Consider the following 19246-nt stretch of genomic DNA (forward strand, 5'->3'; position numbering starts at 1 on the left):
ATAAATTTGCAAGCCAGGTTTGCTGGAACATTGAAACAGTTTGCCAAGGTTTGGAGTGATTTTGGTCTGAGCAGAGTGGGGTTATCTTTCCCAGAGCTGAGCTGTAGCTCAAGCAGAAACTGAGCTGATGCAGATATTAAACAAGATTCTGCTCTTGCTATGCAGAAGGTCAGACTAGATCTGGCCTAAGTTTAGCAATCCTTCACATTGTAAATTCCAGGGTTGTTTAAATATTTGGGGCAGGGTTCCTTTTTCTTTTCTTTTTTTTTTTTTTTTCTTCCTAAAGCAATTCTATTTCAAAGGTTAAAGCAGAAGGCAGAAATGCTTCAACTTCCTGAGTTTTTGACCATCCAGGAATTAAAAAGCTAAACACCAAAGGTGGTAATTTATTTTATTTTAGCTAGTGACGTCCAGTCTGATTTTTGTGTGTGTGTATGAGRCACTGAGGTGATTCCCATGGCACAGACCAGTTAGATGAGTTGTAAAACAGGCACATCACCCAACCTAGAAAGGAAAAGTTGGTGCTGTTTCTGCCAGCTTAATCATTTATTGCTGGTGTTGTTTGTGCTCAGAGGCTGGACTCCCCATGCAGGCAGTAGCCATCTGTCTCCTGGTTACAAATTAGTTAAGCAGGATTGTACTGTCTGGGAAACCACGAAACATCTCTGAGAAAAAACAGGGTCCAGGCACTTCTGCATATGCTGAAGGAAGAAAACTTCCCTGTTCTCCACAGCGAGCACAGCCTGCGAATTTTACGAGCATGTAAAATCAAAAGGTGATTTGCATTGGTTCTTTGCAGTCCAGCTCACCAACAGTAAAACGTGGTTTCAAACTAATCTCTTTTCATCTTGCTTGCTAGCAAGCTTCTTACCAATTAATTGTAGCTGGGGGTCACCTTAAATGCTGTAGATCCTCAACAAACCCGTCAGATATGGTGCTCCTGGGGTGGAGTTCATGGGTTTACATGAAGAAAACAACACTGTAATGCAGATTCACTTTATACCTGATCAGGTAAGTGCATTTCCAGTACCTCTGTGACTTATGTAGATCTCCCCTAAACAGGTGCTGATTTTATTCCAGGGGATCTGGGCTCCTGTTACTGAGTATATTCAAATGCTGCCGGGTTGGGAATGTTTATCCCAGCGTGTTCTGCGCTCTCGGCAGCGCTTGTTGCTGTGGAGATGCTCAGTAAAACTAAAAGAGAACCTTTAAACTAAAGAGTAGCTTTATTGTTCATAACTGTTAGTCATTTATCTCCAGCAACATCCTGGGAATGGTAATAAGGCCAGGATGGTTCAGGCAATCCGCTGCAGAAGCAAGAACTTCCTTTTCCTTTTGCCCCTGTTTTTTCAGCAGGACTGGGTGGTCTTTTGCTCTGCACAACAGATAGAACAGGAGCTGCTGCTGAGCTGATTTAATSATTTTCAGGAGCTCAAAGCAGCACTGCTAGCCTTGCCTGCTGTTAAGTTTGCTGCCTTTGTGTTTGGGGGGTATTGAATCCTGCTCCTGGGGATTGCTGAACAGTTATTGCCACACACTAAAAATAGGAAAGCAGAATTTTCCAAATGTCTGGTGTCTGTCTAACCACTTTCCCTTTCCCATGACTGTCAGACTTGGTGTCTTGGTCACAGACTTTGTTGCCTGATGCCCCCAGTGCAGCACAAGCGGCCTCTTTGTGCGAGGGATTTGGTTCCTGAGGCGGTTTTGGGTGTCTGTTTGCTTARCTAATGGTATAAACTGAAACTCCCATGGGGAGTGTTGCACCAGGTGTGGCTGCAGCAGGTAAAATGCTTCAATTTGAACATCCAGCCAGCAGGGCTGGGCTCATAAAAGGATTCTGACACAACCCTCCAGAATGAGGTTGGACACGAAGAATGTGAGGAGTGTGGTGTAGCAGAGTGTATCAGCCCCACCCAAAGCTGGGGTGTGTTCAGCAAACCTGTGCTGAGCCAGGAGGAGGTGAGATACAGCCTGCAGCTGCATGGCTGGGCTTTACAGCAGAGCCTGATCTCCTTCAGCAGCCTAAATCCTTGTCATCCCCCTCACTGATAACCTGTGCCTTTATAACAGGGTTTTTAGCCTCTAGGCTACTTCTTGTCTCCCTCCACCCCCTAAATCCCATTGCTGCAGTGTTTGTCCATGGCTATAAAAAACTGAACCGGCTCCCCAGTCCTGTTTTAGCAGGGAATTATGAACAGCAGCAACTTCACTKCTAAATTTACTGTGTTATATTTAATACTGGCATTCTGAAAAAAGCAAGTTGTGTGATTTTTGCAGTGCCAGCTGGTRACACTGCTGGATGATAACAGCCTGCACCTCTGGAGCCTGAAGCAGCACGGGGGAGCATCTGAGCTGCGGGAGGAGCATCGTTTCACCCTCAAAGGGCCACCTGGGTAAGCCACAGGAGGGGCTTGGAGCTGCTCTGGGGATAAGCAAGTCAGGAAATTAAATTCTGCTATTGTTTAAGCCAGAGTTTGTCCAGTTCTTACGGCTTGCCACTCCTCTGAGTCCATTGAAAGAGCATCCATGGAAACCAACCATGAGCTGGCTGGGGCCTGGGAGAGCAACTTTTAAAAGTGCTGATCCAGTGCAAAGGGTGACATCTTTTAAAATACTGTGCATTCACTGCTGTGAGTGCAGCAGCTGTTAAAGTTAGGTAAATCTAAGCTCCCCTGAAGTCAGGCTTTGAAATGCTGTTGTGGTTGGAGTTTCACTTGATCTTGCCAGCTTTAGGTGAGCTATTTTTAGCTCCTTTAGGAACACTTAGAGAGGGTTCCATAAAAAAAAAGCTGTCTGGCTCTTTGTCTGTGCATTTGTCAAGAATTTTTGACATAATCTGTCTTTTAAAGCTGTTTTTATAAAAAAAATCACACCTCCAAAACAAATACCACTAATAGATATCTCTGTTAGGTTGTTTTTTCTCCCAAACCCAGTAACGAGAGATTCTTTGCATCCCCAGGTCTCCACCGAGTGCCACCCAAGTGACAGCTGTCCTTCCCCACTCCTCCCGGGAGGTGCTGTACCTGGGCACTGAGAGTGGCAGCATCTTCGTGCTGGAGCTGCCATCRTTCCGAGTGCTGGAGGACAGGACCATCAGCCCCGAGGCCGTGCTGCAGCGGTGAGTGAGCAAACAAGAGGTGGAATCCCATTAGCAGACACATCCTTTGTTAGAATGTCACCCCAGATTATGCACTGGGGCCTGGCTGTTGTGTTAAGCATTGTCCATATCTGCCTGAGAGTCTCGTGACAGTAACTTTAGGTCCTGGGGTGTGTTAAGTAACAGTTTGTGCCCTGGTCAGCCTGGTATTGTCACCGTGGAAGTACAGCATGTTCACTTAGGGTGAATCTGCAAACCTTGTGCCCTGGCCCTTGTGTTTATTTATGCAAAAAAAAATATTTTGTTTAGCTGTAATTACCCATTTATTTTTTCAAGCATTGGCAGAAAGTCTGACGCTGCTTTGTTCAAACGAGGATTTTATCACTCTGGAGATTTGGGTACTGCTGAAAACTGTCCTACTTCATATTTCCTACTGACATTTCCATCTTACCTTTATTCTGTAAAGAGGTTTTGTGGTTCAGACTGTCTTTAAACCTTGGTATTTCCCTGAAGAAAACGGGACTGTGTGCATATCCATGTGGCAGACCTGGAGTGATGTTTCCTTTAAGATTTTTCTGCTTTTTGTAGGATTTGTGGAAAGACTGTAATCACATCTTTGAACTCTGTCACTTCATTTCCCATTTGTTTATTACAGTCATTTTAGCTTGTACCTGGAATCAGCTTTGCTTGGTTTTCTCTTCTGCTCCTGCAGGATACCAGAAGATAACTGCAACAGGCGATCCTGTGAGCTGGTGGAAGCCCTTCGGGAGCATCCTAAGAACCCTGACCAGATCCTAATTGGATACAGCAGAGGCTTGATTGTCCTCTGGGACCTGCAGAATAACAAAGCAACACACCATTTCCTGGGCAGCCAGGTATTGATTCAATCCCGAGGCAGCTCAGCAGAGCAGGAAGGCTCTCACTGACGCTCTGAAGAACAGTAGGTGCAGGGAGAGCCTGACAAAGCTGCTTTTTTAGCAAGAATGGGTTGTTTTGGGGAGATAACAGCTCTCTGGAGAGCAGTCATTTGTATGGCTTTCTTTTCAGCAACTGGAGAACCTCTACTGGCAGAGGGATGGCAGTAAATTCATTAGTTGTCACTACGATGGAAGTTACACCCAGTGGCCAGTATCCAGTGACAACAGGCAGCCAGAGCCTCTGGAAAACACTGTGCCTTATGGTCAGTAAGTGARGTTTAACTGTTGCATATTTGTCTAAACTTTTGAGCTTATGTAGGATATTCGAGTCACAATTCCCCCTCGTGTTTAATGGCAAAATGCAGAGCTGCCTCTTGAATGGGTTGTGAGCCTGGACTAAGGGATTTCAGCCCAGTTTTTTCCTTGGATTTGAAACTCTTTGCATTGCTGATCTGTCCTGAACATGGTAGAGCGAGTCTGTTGACAAACTCAGTGCCCCTTGTGAAGAAGGGTGTTGGTGATTCAGCTCTTTGTTTTAGCTGGTGTCCTGTTCAGCAGGAGTTGCTTGGATCCTGTGTAATTAATAGTGAGCTGAGTGTGTTTTTTGTCGACCTGAGCAGTGATGAAACGAAGCTTCTGATGTGCTGGAACCCATCAAATGGGGATGACCTCACCTTCTGAACATAGAGAAGCTTCTGAAGCCCTATCACTTTATATTAGTTTCAGGAATGGCTGTGATTTTAGCAATCCTTTCCAGTTAATCAGCTCCTCCAGCAGCACTCCCACTCCCTGGTAGCCTTCAGCAGCATGGTTTAGAACTTCCCCCGAGTCTAAGCTGTGTTTTGCTGAGGAGTTCTGTGGTCAGTGTGTCCCAGAAGCCTTGTCTGATGTGGCTTGGGCTGGGGAGGTGGTGCTGGTCCCTGCTAATTTAGGTGGCTCCCCTTGGGGTGGAGGGTGAGGTGACCTGGCTGAAGCAGAATCAGCAACTTCTGATGTGAAGATGCACTTCCTGAATTGTAACAAATAACTCTGTTTGCTCAGGTCCTTTTCCTTGCAAGGCCATCTCCAAGATCTACTGGCAGACAACAAAAAATGGGTGAGTTTGTGGTGTATCCCTTCACTGTTTAAAGGGTGCAATGCTGCAAGAGCCCTTTAGAGTAACGTTATAACAACTTGTTGTCAAAGTTTCTTTGGCATTTCCTCGAAGTTTTGCTTACTCCTCACTTCAGCACACACCACTTTAACCCTTTCTTTCACTCAAGGCTTCCTTACATAATATTCCAAGGAGGAATGCCCCGGGCTAGCTATGGGGACCGGCACAGTATCTCTGTCATCCATGGCAGCCAGCAAACAGCCTTTGACTTCACCTCACGAGTCATAGACTTCTTCATAATCTTCAGTTCAGATCCTGCTGCAGGTATGTGATGGAAGGGCATTACTGAGGAATTAGGGTGGCTGTGTACGTGTGTGGAAATCTGCTGGGTATAAATAGCAGATGAAATGTGATAAAGAGGTCAGTTGTTTGGGGAGTTTCTGAGATTTTAGAAGAGAATCATGGAATCGTTTAGTTTGGAAAAAACTCATACATTGAATCCAGCTGTAAAAGATTTCCCATTTAAAAAAGAAGTGGAAAATCCTGGTGTAAATAAAGGGCAAGTTACAAATTCCTTACATTCCTCAAAAAAATTAGGCTACTCTGTTAATGAGAAAAGATGTCTTTAGCTTATGTCTAAGCTGGACRCTGGACACAACCAGGTCGTGAAATGAGGATCTGAATATTGTTGTTTGGAAATAGCACTTCAAAGGAGGCTAATAATTAAAACCAGAATTTACTCCCACGGAGACACTGCTCCTTTTAATTACTACCTGGACTTGTGTCTGGAGCTCTGGGTAATAAATCAGCGAAGGGTGACAGAGAACCAAGGGTCAGTGTATAGAGAACTTAATTTCCTTCGTGCTGGTGAGCATGAATGTAAACGGAATAGTTCTCATTCCTGGAATTGTRTAGAGCTTGTCAGATTCTTGCCTCTGTTGAAGAGCTTTCTTGCCCTTACTTCTGCAGCAACTGTACATTCTTCTTTTCATGAAACTGCAAAGGGTTTTCCCCAAGAACTGTGTTTAATGCTGGCATAGTTCTTGCTTCTGGCTAACTTGAAGCAACTGAGTATAAAATGCTATTTCAAGCTACAAAAATGTGCRATGTTGGAAGTTGGGTCAGGCCCCACTGCAAATTTTTTAGGAGCTTGTAAGTAAATCTTCTGTCACTGGGATCTTCTCAGGCTTTCTGGTCTCTGGTTTGCCTGCTAGACTGGTTTCCAAACCAATTTGTCTTGTGGCCTGCCAGGGAGGGTGGTGGCAGCCCCAGYTCCTCGTCCCAGTCTGTCAGTGCAGGTCGGATCCCTCCAGCTGCTTCTGGGACAGAGAGCACAGACCTAGGGGAGGAATGTCTTGGGAAAACAGGCAGAAAGAAACTGCTTTTGCATTTCCTCCTGCCTCTCTTCCCAGACCTTAACAGGCCCTTTCAGGTTACTGAAATGACAGCAGGGAAATGCAGTGTAACTGAGCAGAAGTGCCTGTATGTGTCTGTTAAAGGTTTTCCCTGCACTGCACTGCTTTATAAGCATCTTCCAAATGTGCAGAGCCTACAGGTCACAGTGCCAATAAACTTCAGGTATTGTTTAATAGCTCAAGTTCAATACCTTTTAGTATTAAAGAAGAAAATCCTTTTACTTTCTATGAAATTGTCAGGGGGGATTCTAGATGATGGAGCAGAAGTCTTTAAGATGAAAGAAATCTAAGGTTTTTAGGTCAGAGTTGGACTACTTAAGAGTTTAGTTTCTGGATATGATTATAAATTCTTCAGGATGAAATAACTGAGCTCACAGGCTTTATTTCTGCTTCCCAAGAGCTGAATTTTCTAGTTACCACCACTGCCAGTGGGTTCAGACAGGAGCTGCTATGGGAAACTGAAACTGTTGCGCTTCAGCGAGGAAGTTTTKTACAATAAAATGAGGTTTCTGTGGTTGACAAGCTTCCTTGTGGCTGATTGCCTAAGCTTAGTGGATCTACGTGGCTTGCCTTGTTTGCCCTTAAGCAGTCTTCCCTGCAATGGCAATACCAAGGTATTAATTGTATACCAAAGCCACTTAATTTAATAAGCACAAAGCTTATGCATTGCAGCATGGTCGTAGCTGGTGACTTTCCACTACCCTGAATATGCTGTGGAAAGAGTTTTTAAAAGGCCAGCCCTTCCTGTTTTCTTTTTTTTTTTTTTTTTTTTTTTTTTTGAATGAAGTGGGTGAGTGTATGGCAATCATGACAAATTCTACTGTGCCTGCTACTTCAGCAACTTAAAATAGATTGTTGCTATAAGAAATGAGCTCAGATGTGTGTCTTTGCAGGGAAAAAATTGTTAAAACAGAGCCCTTTTGGTTAATGTTGGCAGCAGCAAAATGCAGGGCTCTTACAGCGCAGGTCTATTATTTCTTTTATTCAGAAGTCCAGCGAGCAACTGCAAAYGATGGCACATAGGAAAGCAAAGTAAAAAACTGAATAGAAAATGTTTCTTTCCTGAAGAAACTGAACTAATTAGTGATGTGTTATGGCTGGGGCTAGTCAGAGGTGAATCTTGGGGTGCCTCACTAGTGCTGCCAGGTACTAATTACTTCAATTTAATTTTGCTGAGTGAACAGTGCTGGTATGTGCCTTCTTGCAAGTGTATACCAGGTAATCAACGAAGTAAAGGAGGGAAGTAAAAGMACAGTTTAGGAGGGAAGGTCAGGAAGAGCTGAGTTAGGAGGTTTGCTAATGGCTCACTGTTTACCACCCCCAATCCAGCTTTACATTCACTCAGCTTTCYGTAGCTCTGTTAATTTTCACTGCTGTCAACTGATCTGTGGGTTTGGTTTTCCCCACCAGTTGCTGCTGTGGCTGACTCGTGAACCTTGCTGCAATAATGTCCTTGTAGACTAAGTTTTTTTCACTCAAGATTTCCCATTGTAGCTAGAAYTAAAATTCTTGTTTGTGTCAGATGTCACCAGTCAAGTTGCATTAACATATTCCTTTTGTAGTTGTTCCTAATATACATAAGAATTATTAGGTGATGTACACATCTTTAAAAAGAAAGTCTAGAGGATGTGTCACAGCATATGAGGAGGAGAGCAAATGAAAAGTAAAGGAGCTGAATTGTAAATACTTGTCAATTCAGGCAGAGAAGCATTCTGCAGAACCCAAGGCATTAGCATGTTTAAGCAGCTTAGCCTGGATGGACTGTGGTCCTAGCACAGCACTAAATGGGTCACTGCTGGGGTGTTTGCATGTCTTTCAGCCCAGTGCTGTTAATTAGCTGTAGGTGAAGTCTTTGGAATTCTGGCTGTTGCAGTAGTAAGTATGAAACTTGTGTTATTTAGTCATTTAGTTAATATTTTTTTTTATTCTGCGATAGAATCTGTAAAAAGTCACTCTCACAGTCCCAGGGGTGATGTAAAGAATCATGAATTAGCAATAAATCTGTCTCAAGACCCATTCATACTCAACAGGCCCAGTTAGCACAGAAGCATTTACCTTTTTTTCCAACAAAAATGTTGCTGTGGAGCTGCAGTTTTCAGATTACTGCAGATTACAGTTTTCAGAGCAGCCTTACAGGAAGCTTGTTTGCCCTGTCCTGGGATGGTTTTGTCAGTTTTATCAGGCTCACTGGATGTTGTTCCTGCAGAGTTTGATGACCCCTCTGCCCTGGTGGTGCTGGCAGAGGAAGAGCTGGTGGTCATAGACCTGAAAAGCGCCGGCTGGCCAGCAGTGCACCCTCCCTACCTGGCCTCCCTGCACTGCTCAGCCATCACCTGCTCCCACCACGTCTCCAACATCCCTCTGAAGCTCTGGGAGAGGATTATCAGCGCTGGCAGCAAGCAGAACATCCACTACTCCAGCATGGTAGGGCAGCTTTGTGTCCCTCTGCGTGTTCCCGTGTTTTTGTGACCGGTGTGGCTGCCCAGGGTGTGGGTGGTCTGTGCTGCTGATGCTCTGCAGAGGGTTCAGCCCCACCAGACACTGTCCTGCCTCTTAATGGGGTYGAGAGAGGCTTTTTCCCAAAGCCTCAGTTACTCACACTGGGGAATTAAAATGTGATTTTTTTTTTGAAGCTTTGACAAGCCCGAGGGGAAGTCTGAGGGTTCCCAGCTGTCGGTGGGAACAAAGTTCTTGAGTAAAAGCATGAAGCTTCTTGAGGAAATGTGTAGAATGCCTTCTAAAAGGCACAGTTGGTGTCAGAACGGGAGCACCCAATCCAAACAAAAGCTGACAGCAGGGACTGTTTCACTGCCACTTGCACTGGAGTTCAAGCCCTCCTGCTGACTTTATGTTCTGTCACAGCCTAGGGAGTCACAATCTTCTCTTTCTGTGTTTGTAGCCGTGGCCGATTGATGGTGGCACCAACATCGCCCCAGATCCTCCTCAGAGGGACTTGCTGCTGACAGGGTATGTAATGAACTGACCTCAGAGCCATCAGGGAGCCCTTCCCACTTCCATTCCCCCTTCTGAACTCCCTCAGGCCTTCCTGTGGGGTTAAAGTCTGCTCATCTTGCAGGGAGGAGGCTGCAGCTTTGCAGTGCAGCTTCTCAAAGCTGTGCTGCTGGCTTTGTGAAGCCAACTGATTCTGCAGCTTCTGAGCAAACAGGTCATGATGTCCACAGATAACCCAGAAAGTGGCTGATTTTTAGTTCTGATGTGTTATCCATTCCCCCTMCTCCCCAACTGTGTAGGAGTGCAGGCACTAATCCAGCCTGGTTCAAAGGCAGCAGTGCAAAAGTGGAGCTTAATCTTGCATATTTTGAAGTATTTTTCCCTTTACCTTACACTCTGAATCTTAAAATAGAGGTTAGCTTGGACTTCTGTCTGCTTTGATCAGCACGAACAGATCTAGCTAAGAGGTGGAAGTAGCTAGCAAGAGATTGTCTCATTGCATAAAAATGTACCATTTTCTTTTCAAAGCACTTTTGAGAGTTTCACTGGGCTGTTCCTCAGATTTCATTCTTGATGGAGCATGTTAGAAGCCCCTACCCTTGTTTTGGAAGACTGTTGCAAATTTTCACCTGGAGAACTAAGATTAAAGCTTGATTTTTTAAAAAAATAATTTCCCTTCCCTCACAGTAACAGTATTTTTGTCTGGATGAGTTTTTTTCTGTATACTAAGCTTTTTGCCTTTTCCATGTCTTTTTGGCATAATCTTTAAATTGGTATAATGATGTCACAACAACTGGATTAAAAAACCCCAACAACCTAAAACAAAACACCCCCAGAAATACCCAAGAAGCCAAAAACCTTTCTCTTTGTGGTTTGTTTTTTGGGTTCTGTTCTTTCCCCCTCTGTTTTATGCTCCGTGAGCTTTCTCCTGTGTGATGTGTGTTCCTGTAACCTCCTCCYCAGGCATGAGGATGGCACAGTGAGGTTTTGGGATGCCTCTGGTGTCTGCCTGCACCTCCTTTATAAGCTGAGCACAGTGAGAGTGTTCCTCACGGATGCTGATCCCAAYGACAACATGAACACCCTGGGGGAGGATGAGTGGCCTCCACTCCGCAAGGTGAGGCAGCTGCTGCTTGTGGAAACTCTCTGAGCACCTGGGGGGTTCTGATTGCCCCAGTTAAAGCCCAGCCTCACTCTGTTCTCTTGCCCAGGTTGGCACCTTCGATCCTTACAGTGATGATCCAAGGCTTGGCATCCAGAAGATCTACCTGTGYAAATACAGTGGGTACCTGGCTGTGGCTGGTACAGCAGGACAGGTATTGTGAATCAGCATAAACATTGCTTTCAGGGCAGGTTTCAGTGTCATGTGGGGATCTGCTCAAATCTAAAATGCTCATTTGTCTCATAGTAAATTGATCTGTTCTCTGGAAATGCTTCCTGGGACTCTGCTCTGGTGAGATCCCTCCTGGARCACTGCATCCAGCTCCRGGGTYCCCAGCACAGGRRGGACRTGGAGYTGGTGGWGTGAGTCCAGAGGWGGCCACCAGGCTGGTTAGAGGGATGGAGCAGCTCTGCTGTGAGGAAAGGCTGRAAGAGCTGGGCTTGTTCCCTGAAGAAGGGAAGGTTTGGGGTCACCTAATTGCAGCCTCTGGTACCTCAAAGGAGCCCAGAGGAAACGTGGACAKAGACCATTTACAAGGTCCTRGAGTGACAGGACAAGGGGGAGTGGCTTCAAACTGAAAGAGAGTAGGTTTAGATTGRGTATTAGATAGAAAGAGCTCCTTTATWGTGAGGGTGGTGAGGCACTGGAACAAGTTGCCTGKAGAAGYTGTGGATGCCCYKTCCCTGAAAGAGTTTAAGGCCAGGTTGGATGGAACACAGAACTCTGACCAGAAAAGGTGTCCCTGTCCATGGCAAGAGTTGAAACTAGGTGATCTTTAAGGTCCCTTCCAACCCAAACCATKCTGTGACTTTCTGCTTTCTCTWGYTGWTATTTYAGACATTATCTKCTGTCATTTACCTGCCCTGAGAGGTGCTGTAGTTTAGCAGCTGCAGGGAAGGGCTGCAGCTTGCAGATCTGCCTGCACAGCAAAAGCAAAGGTTGTTCTCTTCCTTCCAGGTGCTGGTGATGGAACTGAACGATGAGGATGCAGAGCACGTGGTGGACCACGCTGAAGCAGATCTGCTGCAGGACCAAGAGGGCTATCGATGGAAAGGCCACGAGAAGCTGAAAACTCGAGATGGCCCTGTTCGATTTGAAGCTGGTTTTCAGCCATTTGTCCTYGTCCAGTGTCAGCCACCAGCTGTGGTCACCTCGTTGGCCCTGCACTCGGAGTGGAAGCTTGTGGCCTTTGGTACCAGYCATGGTTTTGGGCTTTTTGACCATCAGCAGAAGCGGTTGGTCTTTGTCAAGTAAGTGTTATCCTTCCAGGATGTCTGTGGTGATCCTCTGTTCATGATTACCTGGAATTACAAACAAAACAAGGTGTGCTAAGTGATTTCTCAAGAGCTGTCTCTGTGGCAAGAAGCTCTGCTTCTTTTTTCTCCACCGTTGAAGATCTTTCAGAATATATAAGCGTGTTCCAAACTTGTATGTGTCCTGTTGGACTCCTGGGAGCAATTGCCAGTAGGAAGTTGACCACATGGCTGCTCTGTCCCTCTCCCAGGTGCACACTGCATCCCAGTGACCAGCTGGCCTTAGAAGGTCCCCTGTCTCGGGTGAAGTCCTTGAAGAAGTCCCTCCGTCAGTCGTTCCGGCGGATCAGGAGAAGCCGCGTGTCCAGTAGGAAGCGGCGAGGAGTTAGTGGGAACACCTCAGAGGTGAGGGCTTCACCTTTTTGGGGTCTGCCTGTTAGAGCTTGGAKCCTGCTGAGGCTGCCTGGAGTGGGAGGTGGTCAGATCAGAAGCTGTTGGTGTAAGGGAGAAGTGGCAAYTCCTGATGCTGCTGTTAGATAAAAACAAGCGCATTTTTACAGATCAGTTCAGAGGATGGGTTCACTGGTGTGACTGTGCCGTGCCTTTCTGTTGCTGCCACCCTCCCTGTGTCTCCCTGCTGTGTCTGTCCCTGCCTGACAGTGTGTCTCCTCACCTTTGAAGGTGCAGGAAGCCAATGCCAAGTTTGACCAGGACGCATTGCAGGAGATGGAGCTGGCTCCAGTCCAGCGCAAGATCGAAGCGCGCTCGGCGGAGGAYTCCTTCACCGGCTTTGTGCGAACCTTGTACTTTGCTGATACCTTCCTGAGAGACAGTGAGTAGGAAAAGCATCTCTCTCTCTTCYTCCAAGTGGGTTTTTACCTCTTCTGCCAAGGAGTGCATTAGGATTTACTGCCAGGAAAACTCGGCACCTCCTGTGTCCTACTTTGTGCTGTGCCGAAAAACCAATATAGAACGAGAGCATATGTTGTCATGCAGAATTGTTATTTAGCCATTCTRGCTGCTGGCTAAGCCAAGGCAAGTTCATCTTTGAATCAAGTCTTTATGTATGGTTTTCAAACGTGCTGGAATGCCATCTGACTTTTTAGCATCAACTTTTTCTTCTCTCATTGCTATGAAGTTTGCCTGTCCCCATCAGAGCCTTTTAATTTGGGTGAAGGTGGTGGTTGATTGTGCATTAGTGCCCAAACTGGTATAATGCACGAGTTTACTCTGCTCATATGTGATATAAATGTGTGGATATGTGATATAAGTGTGTGAAAACTGGACACAGCAATTGCAATGGTCCATGGAAGCAGCACTTTTGCCTTTGCTCACATGCAGTGCCCTTTTTAAGGGCTGCTGGTGGACATGTGCTGGAAAAAGTATGTCAAGAACTTGCAGTTTGCCTGGCAAGCCTGCCCTAATATACAGATTTTTAGGGTGCAGAGGGAGGTTTTGTATAGCCAGGGAAAGCTGTTATCCAAGAGTGTCGTGGTGGTGCCTTGCTCATGGACCTTTTTGTCACTCCAGGCTCCCGGCACTGCCCGTCCCTGTGGGCTGGCACCAATGGAGGGACAGTCTAYGCCTTCTGTTTACGTGTTCCTCCAGCAGAGAGGAGGATGGATGAGCCTGTCAGGGCAGAGCAGGGTAAGTGCCTGCTGAAAGCAGGGTTCTGCTGGGTCTGAGCCATCYCTCACAGGAGTTATGGACAGAAAAGCAGGATTGCTCAATTAGAGCTGTTTATCAGTGATTAGAGCCAAGGGTGGCAGTGTCTGAGCTGAGCAATGCTCACTGCAGCAGCTGAGCTGGAGCTCCAGCGCTGCTTGATGTGCCTCAGCCTCATTTCCCACTCACTTCAGAAATGCAAATTTGTGTCAGCTGTTACTGAAGTTTGCCATCAGCCCTCRCTGCACGTGTCCCTTGTTCTGACAGCTGGGCCTGCTGTCTTTATGTAACAATAGTTTCTGTTTAGCACAAATCAGTCCAGTCAGAATTGCCCTTCAACTATTAAACCCTTTTAGGCAGCATTTCTATAACCACAGTATGTAGGTCTCCAGCCCTGAGAGGATRTGAGTGAGTTTCTACCACTGTCTCTGATTAGACTCYKGTCTGTTTTTTCTTTTTGTTTTCCYTCCTTATCTTGCCTGTCTAGCCAAAGAGATTCAGCTGATGCACAGGGCTCCTGTTGTGGGGATACTTGTGTTGGATGGACGCAGCACTCCCCTCCCAGAACCTCTAGAAGTAGCACATGACCTTTCCAAGAGTCCTGATATGCAAGGCAGCCACCAGCTGCTGGTGGTATCTGAAGAGCAATTTAAGGTGAGTGTCACCTGTTGAGGGAAGGAGGTGCAAATGAAATCTGCTAAATCTCTGGGTCCTGCTCAGTGGAGAGAGAGCTCTTGGGAGTGCTTGTTCTCCTGTACCTGAAGAACAGTCCTGGGGCAGCATTTTCTGTTTGGTGCAGTCCATAAATCAGATGTGTGCTGGCAAACTGGGTGTTCAGCATAGTGCTGCACATGCTGAATATAGAAATTTTATGCCTCTACTACATTATACCCTTTGGACAAGGCTGCTTCTGCATTTGGGTGAGAGCTTTTCTGTGGTTAGTGCAGAAGCAGGTATTTGTAGGCATTTCTTTGAAATAGCTTACAAGTTCCTAGTTTTGCACACTAACTAGTCAAACCTGGTCCACTTTCTGTAATAAGGGAAGAGTTTTGAAAAAAATAGGGGAGAAGTGCAGTTACAGCCCGAAGGGTAAAACTGATGTGAGAACAGAAGAGATTCTCACACTGCCCATGGCTGATTTCTGTCAGGAGCAGGGGCTGGCTCTGGTTCCTCCTGTGTGCATTCCCTGTGAATGCAGGCATTGTCCAGGCAGGCAGCAGCGGAATATCCCGGGGAGAGGGATACAGGGATATCCTTGGTGCAGGGAGAGGTGTCAGGGTCTCATTTCTGTCACAGGTCTTCACCCTGCCCAAGGTCAGCTCCAAACTGAAGCTGAAGCTGACGGCCCTGGAGGGCTGCAGGGTACGGAAGGTGACCGTGGCCAACTTTGGCAGCTGCAAGACCGACGATTACAGCGAGAACGACCTGGCTGTGCTCACCAACCTGGGGGACATCCAGATCATCTCCCTGCCCTTCCTCAAGTTACAGATCCGCTACCCCTGCATCCGCAAGGAGGATGTGAGTGGCATTGCATCCTGTGTCTTCACCAAATATGGCCAAGGTGAGGTGGATTTCCCCCAAATCGGCCCTCTTGTTTGAGAYGGTGGAGGAGGGATTTGTCTTTATAGGTGGCTGTGTGAAACATGTGAAAATATTTCAGAAATTTGGTGTCAGAAATGTGTCCATTGTGTTTCTGGGCAGCACCAGCTCCCAGCCAGGTACCAACACATGAGTTAGCAGAATCAGGAGTGAGTTTATTCCATTGCTGTTAATGAATGAATGCAGTGGTTTTCAGCTTGGAGGTGCCCCACAGGTTCCTTCCAGCTGCTCACTCTGCTCTTACTGGCGTGGAGGGGATGGCTCTGGGGAAATGGCTCCACTGTGCCTCCTGCACACACCTGTGGCTCAGCACTCACATTGTAAAATTGGGATCCAACACCCTATGGGTGCTTTCCAATTAATTTTTTTCATCTTTCTGTGCTAGTTTTCCTAAGTGTCAGTACAGGACAACACAGTTATCTCAGCATGGACTTAAATTGCAGAGTCTCAAGGTTAACCAGAGGGGAGCTGGGCTAAGATCTTCCTCAACGATCCCTCCTTGTTTGGATAGGAAGATATGCAAAACTCTTTCTGCCAAACACAGAGCATGCCTAGATCTGTACTTTCTTTGGACTACCTTTCATTCTGGAACCGTTTCCTGAGAACTGCCCTTACAAATTCCCCATCTCCTGCAGGTTTCTATCTGATCTCCCCATCGGAGTTTGAGAGATTTTCCCTTTCCACCAAATGGTTGGTGGAGCCCCGGTGCATCGTGGAAATGCCAGAAGTGACGAGCAACAATCACGTGCACAACAAGTCTGGCACKGAGAATGCTGCAAGGAAATCCAGGTAGAGTCTGTGACACTCTTGCAMACTGACTGTGTCAGAGTAGGGAGAAAAAAAAGCAAACCCTTTGAAGTTCACATTTATAGAGGGACTGGAGCCTTAYCCCTGAAGTTAACATCTGTAGAGATTTTGAAACCTTGCCCCTGATGGTTTTCCTGCTTGGAGTATATTTGGCTTGCTTTGCTTGTTCCCAAATRCTGAGGCTGAGCTGTTGCTCTGTGAAGGGAAATCATGTTCCTCCTCCTCTCTTGGAACATCAGTAAAGTAGACCTGACACTCAGGGAGATCCTGTGGGAATTTTATTCCAAGAGTTCAGAAGTGTTCTGTGGTTCCTGCATCACAGCRTGTGGGGAAGCCTTTCCTTCACCCAGCAAACCATTTAGTGCATGAGCACTGGAGCCTCTTGTAGCTGCCAAGARCACACAGGAATTCTCTTCACCCCTGTGCCTCCACATCAGTAATTGTTTTCTGCCTCCTTTCCTTTTTTAGGGGACCAGGAAAGAGTCCAGGTGACTGTGGAGAAGATGGTAAGCAAAAAAAATTAAGTGTACTGAAGGTAGCATGGTGATGTGTAAACTTCAGAACATCTTTCCTATTGATATTTTCTGCCCAAGAAAGGGAAAAATAAGGAGCGATGTGGGGGAAACACTGACCTATAGTGGCTGATAGCTCTGAAATAAATTCTGTGTGACAAGATTTCCWTAAAGGATAAAACAGGAGTTTCTGCTGGAGGGAAGAATCTGTTGGGAGGATACGGTCTGAAATTACTTAGGAAATCTTCTGTAACCCAAACTGGAAAATACAGTTCAGTGTGTGAGAGACTTTAAGGATTAGTTGTGAAGCACTCAGTAAAGTCAAAAAGTACTTAAYRTGGGGAAAAAAAATSCAGTTCCACTGTGGGCTTCCAAAAYTGCACTTATTTCAGGAAAAGGGGAAAATATTGTTTGGTAAAAGCTTTTTTTTCCTCCTATTTTTTAGAAAGGAAGTCTGGGAGGCTGATGGAACATGCCTTACTCAATGACGAAAGTGAGTGAGATGAAGTCTTGCTGCTGAGAGGGAAGGTGCCTTTCTGGGTGGGAAAAGAAGAAAACTGCTGGGAATTTCGTGGATTCCAGTACTCATTTCCAAGGGATCTGTAATTACTGGTAGAAATGCTGGGTTTTCTTGAATCCCCACAAACGAGGGGTTGGACAGATAGCCRTGCCCTCGGGCAGGGGTTGTTCTGCAGAGCTGCATTCCCTGCTGAGATAAGAGAAGGATCTTTATTTCCAACAGGACTTGTGTAAGATGACAGCTGGAACAGGCAGTTCCTTTGGGGCTCTGCTACGTGGGGATTGGCAACGTTTCCCCTGGCAAATGCCTGCCTCAGTCCTGTGTGCCAGCCTGCCCAGTAAAACCTGGTGCTGCTGAAGAGGCAGTGAGATACAAGGAGTGACCTCTGGGTGGTGGGAGGCTCGGTGGGGAGGTGGAATGTGGTCAGGCAGCTGCCTGAAAGCAGATCCCCGCTGGTTTGGCTCACTGCTTTAACCCTCTGCTTTCCAGAAGTGCTGAAGGAGATCCAGAGTACTCTGGAGGGGGGCAGAGGGTGAGTACCAACCAATGCTGTTCCTGATGGTGGGGCTGGCAGGGGAGGGCAGCTCGAGGTGACAGCAGGGGGATGCCCACGGTGATGGCAGGGATCCTTCTGCTGAAATCCAGTCACCTGTGAGTCCCAAAGGGCAACAGTGACAGGCAGGTTCTCTTTCACATGCTGTCCCTTGACGTTTTTTTTATGAATAATGCTTTGTCTCTTTCTCTCCGAAAAGCAGGAGAGATCACATTCCCACAGCCCCAAGGAGCAGGACTCTGAGTGTTCGCATACAGGTTTCTATTTGTGTCACCCCAYGCTGCTCTAAGGGCAGGCCACACGGGCTTAGTTGGTCAAGGATGGGACTCTGGAGTGTTAATCCTGGCTTGACACTGTCCCTTGGATGTGTTCAGTGTCTCTGCTCCCATTCTGTCTGTACAGTAGAGCTGAGCTACCACCACGGCTGCGGGGCTTTATCTCATCTCCCTAGGATGGTCAGGGGCTACCAAGTGTAGGCAAAGGACTACTACTGTCTGCAACGGATGCAGGAGGCTTGGTGGGGTTGGTAACTGCTGGTGTGGAAGGATCAGTGACTGCCTGACATGCTCTGCTCTGTGCACTTCCTCTGGACACTGCCTCATCCTGGTCTTGTGGCGGCATCTGGGAGCGGACAGGATGAGAGTGCATTGCAATAAGGAATCTCTTCTTGTGTCATTGCAGGAGCTATGCAGAAAGAAATTCGGCAAGAAGTCCCGTAGGACATGGACTAAGTAATGGAGGAGGTGAGTGAGGCTGAAGGTGTTTGACGTGGCCAAAGGRGGCAAGAAATAGAGTGAAATTCCTTTATAAAATTCAGCGTATTTCAATGCTTTCTGCAGAACCCTGACTTGAATTTTCAGGGTGGGGAATCTGCTGGCTGAGTGGTGGTGAGCCCTGTTCAGCACCTTGTTTGCTGCATGACTAAATGTGCTGCACCAGTGATAAAGGAAAAGCTAAAAATCCCTTGAAAGCTCCCAACTCTGCCCACAAAGTGAGGGAGCCAGAGCAACAAAACGAGAATCAGCTTCTTAGCTCTCATCAGCTTTCAACGCCTGCCTGTTAAAACAGCTTTTGCCTTCTTCCCTCCTGCAGCAGATTGACCAGAGCTCGTGGAGGACTTGCTGGCATYGGATCGAGTGCCATAACACTACTGAGTGGGCAAACCGTCCCTGGGAGGAGGCACCACACCAGTGCTCCCACAGCCAGAGCAGGGAGCTGCAGCTCGGCTGCTGCCCCTCCAGTGCCTCTTGGAGAGCTCTCCTGCTGGAGCCCGCCTTGCTTTAGGACAGCACCGGATCGCCAGGTCCCATGCACCACAAGCCTCTGAGTACATCTTTAACATTCAAAATGTTTGCACATTTCTCTTTTCTACTGGGCTGGGTTTTAAATTATAAATGTTTTACTGCCTCGGTGCAGGATTTTAATAAAAACGCACACTGTTACCTCCAACGATTTTTTTTTTTTTGTACAATTTTTTAAAAATCTTATGGGTATTTCAGTTTTAACGGATACATTTAGAAATTTACTTTAAGAAAAAGAAACCATTAAATAATATATGCTAGATTCTTGTGACTGCTGTATGTGGTATCTGAATGAGTAATTTTGGGGGGTGTTTGTTATGGTACTGTTAACTGGCTTTATGGATTTTGGGTAGAATCTATTTTTGTAGCCATTCAAATCAGAGAAAAACTAATTGAATTT

The 19246-nt window shown here is 46.5% G+C and overlaps 1 protein-coding gene across 3 annotated transcripts in view; it reads left to right on the plus strand.

Annotated features, from left to right (window-relative positions):
• The window catches only part of LLGL2 (LLGL scribble cell polarity complex component 2), a 32596-nt gene extending 13602 nt beyond the window's left edge, over positions 1–18994 (plus strand). Inside the window, exons 4-27 of one of the 3 annotated variants that reach the window (XM_057381387.1) lie at positions 930–1011; positions 2278–2393; positions 2960–3118; positions 3810–3972; positions 4145–4277; positions 5056–5110; positions 5277–5431; positions 8729–8946; positions 9422–9489; positions 10438–10591; positions 10686–10790; positions 11594–11886; positions 12141–12294; positions 12571–12721; positions 13420–13536; positions 14042–14208; positions 14851–15115; positions 15789–15942; positions 16429–16466; positions 16918–16965; positions 17482–17524; positions 17745–17802; positions 18227–18288; positions 18638–18994. In XM_057381387.1, the coding sequence (XP_057237370.1) occupies positions 930–1011; positions 2278–2393; positions 2960–3118; positions 3810–3972; positions 4145–4277; positions 5056–5110; positions 5277–5431; positions 8729–8946; positions 9422–9489; positions 10438–10591; positions 10686–10790; positions 11594–11886; positions 12141–12294; positions 12571–12721; positions 13420–13536; positions 14042–14208; positions 14851–15115; positions 15789–15942; positions 16429–16466; positions 16918–16965; positions 17482–17524; positions 17745–17802; positions 18227–18280 (2950 nt within the window). In that variant the 3' untranslated portion in view covers positions 18281–18288; positions 18638–18994. The remainder of the gene's footprint in view (positions 1–929; positions 1012–2277; positions 2394–2959; positions 3119–3809; positions 3973–4144; positions 4278–5055; positions 5111–5276; positions 5432–8728; positions 8947–9421; positions 9490–10437; positions 10592–10685; positions 10791–11593; positions 11887–12140; positions 12295–12570; positions 12722–13419; positions 13537–14041; positions 14209–14850; positions 15116–15788; positions 15943–16428; positions 16467–16917; positions 16966–17481; positions 17525–17744; positions 17803–18226; positions 18289–18637) is intronic. The other 2 variants (XM_057381388.1, XM_057381389.1) reach the window with 2 other exon arrangements.
• Positions 18995–19246: the final 252 nt, after the last annotated feature.

This window comes from Malurus melanocephalus, unplaced genomic scaffold (assembly GCF_030028575.1).
Source record: "Malurus melanocephalus ecotype Western Australia unplaced genomic scaffold, MMel_1.1 scaffold_509, whole genome shotgun sequence".
Classification (NCBI taxonomy): domain Eukaryota; kingdom Metazoa; phylum Chordata; class Aves; order Passeriformes; family Maluridae; genus Malurus; species Malurus melanocephalus.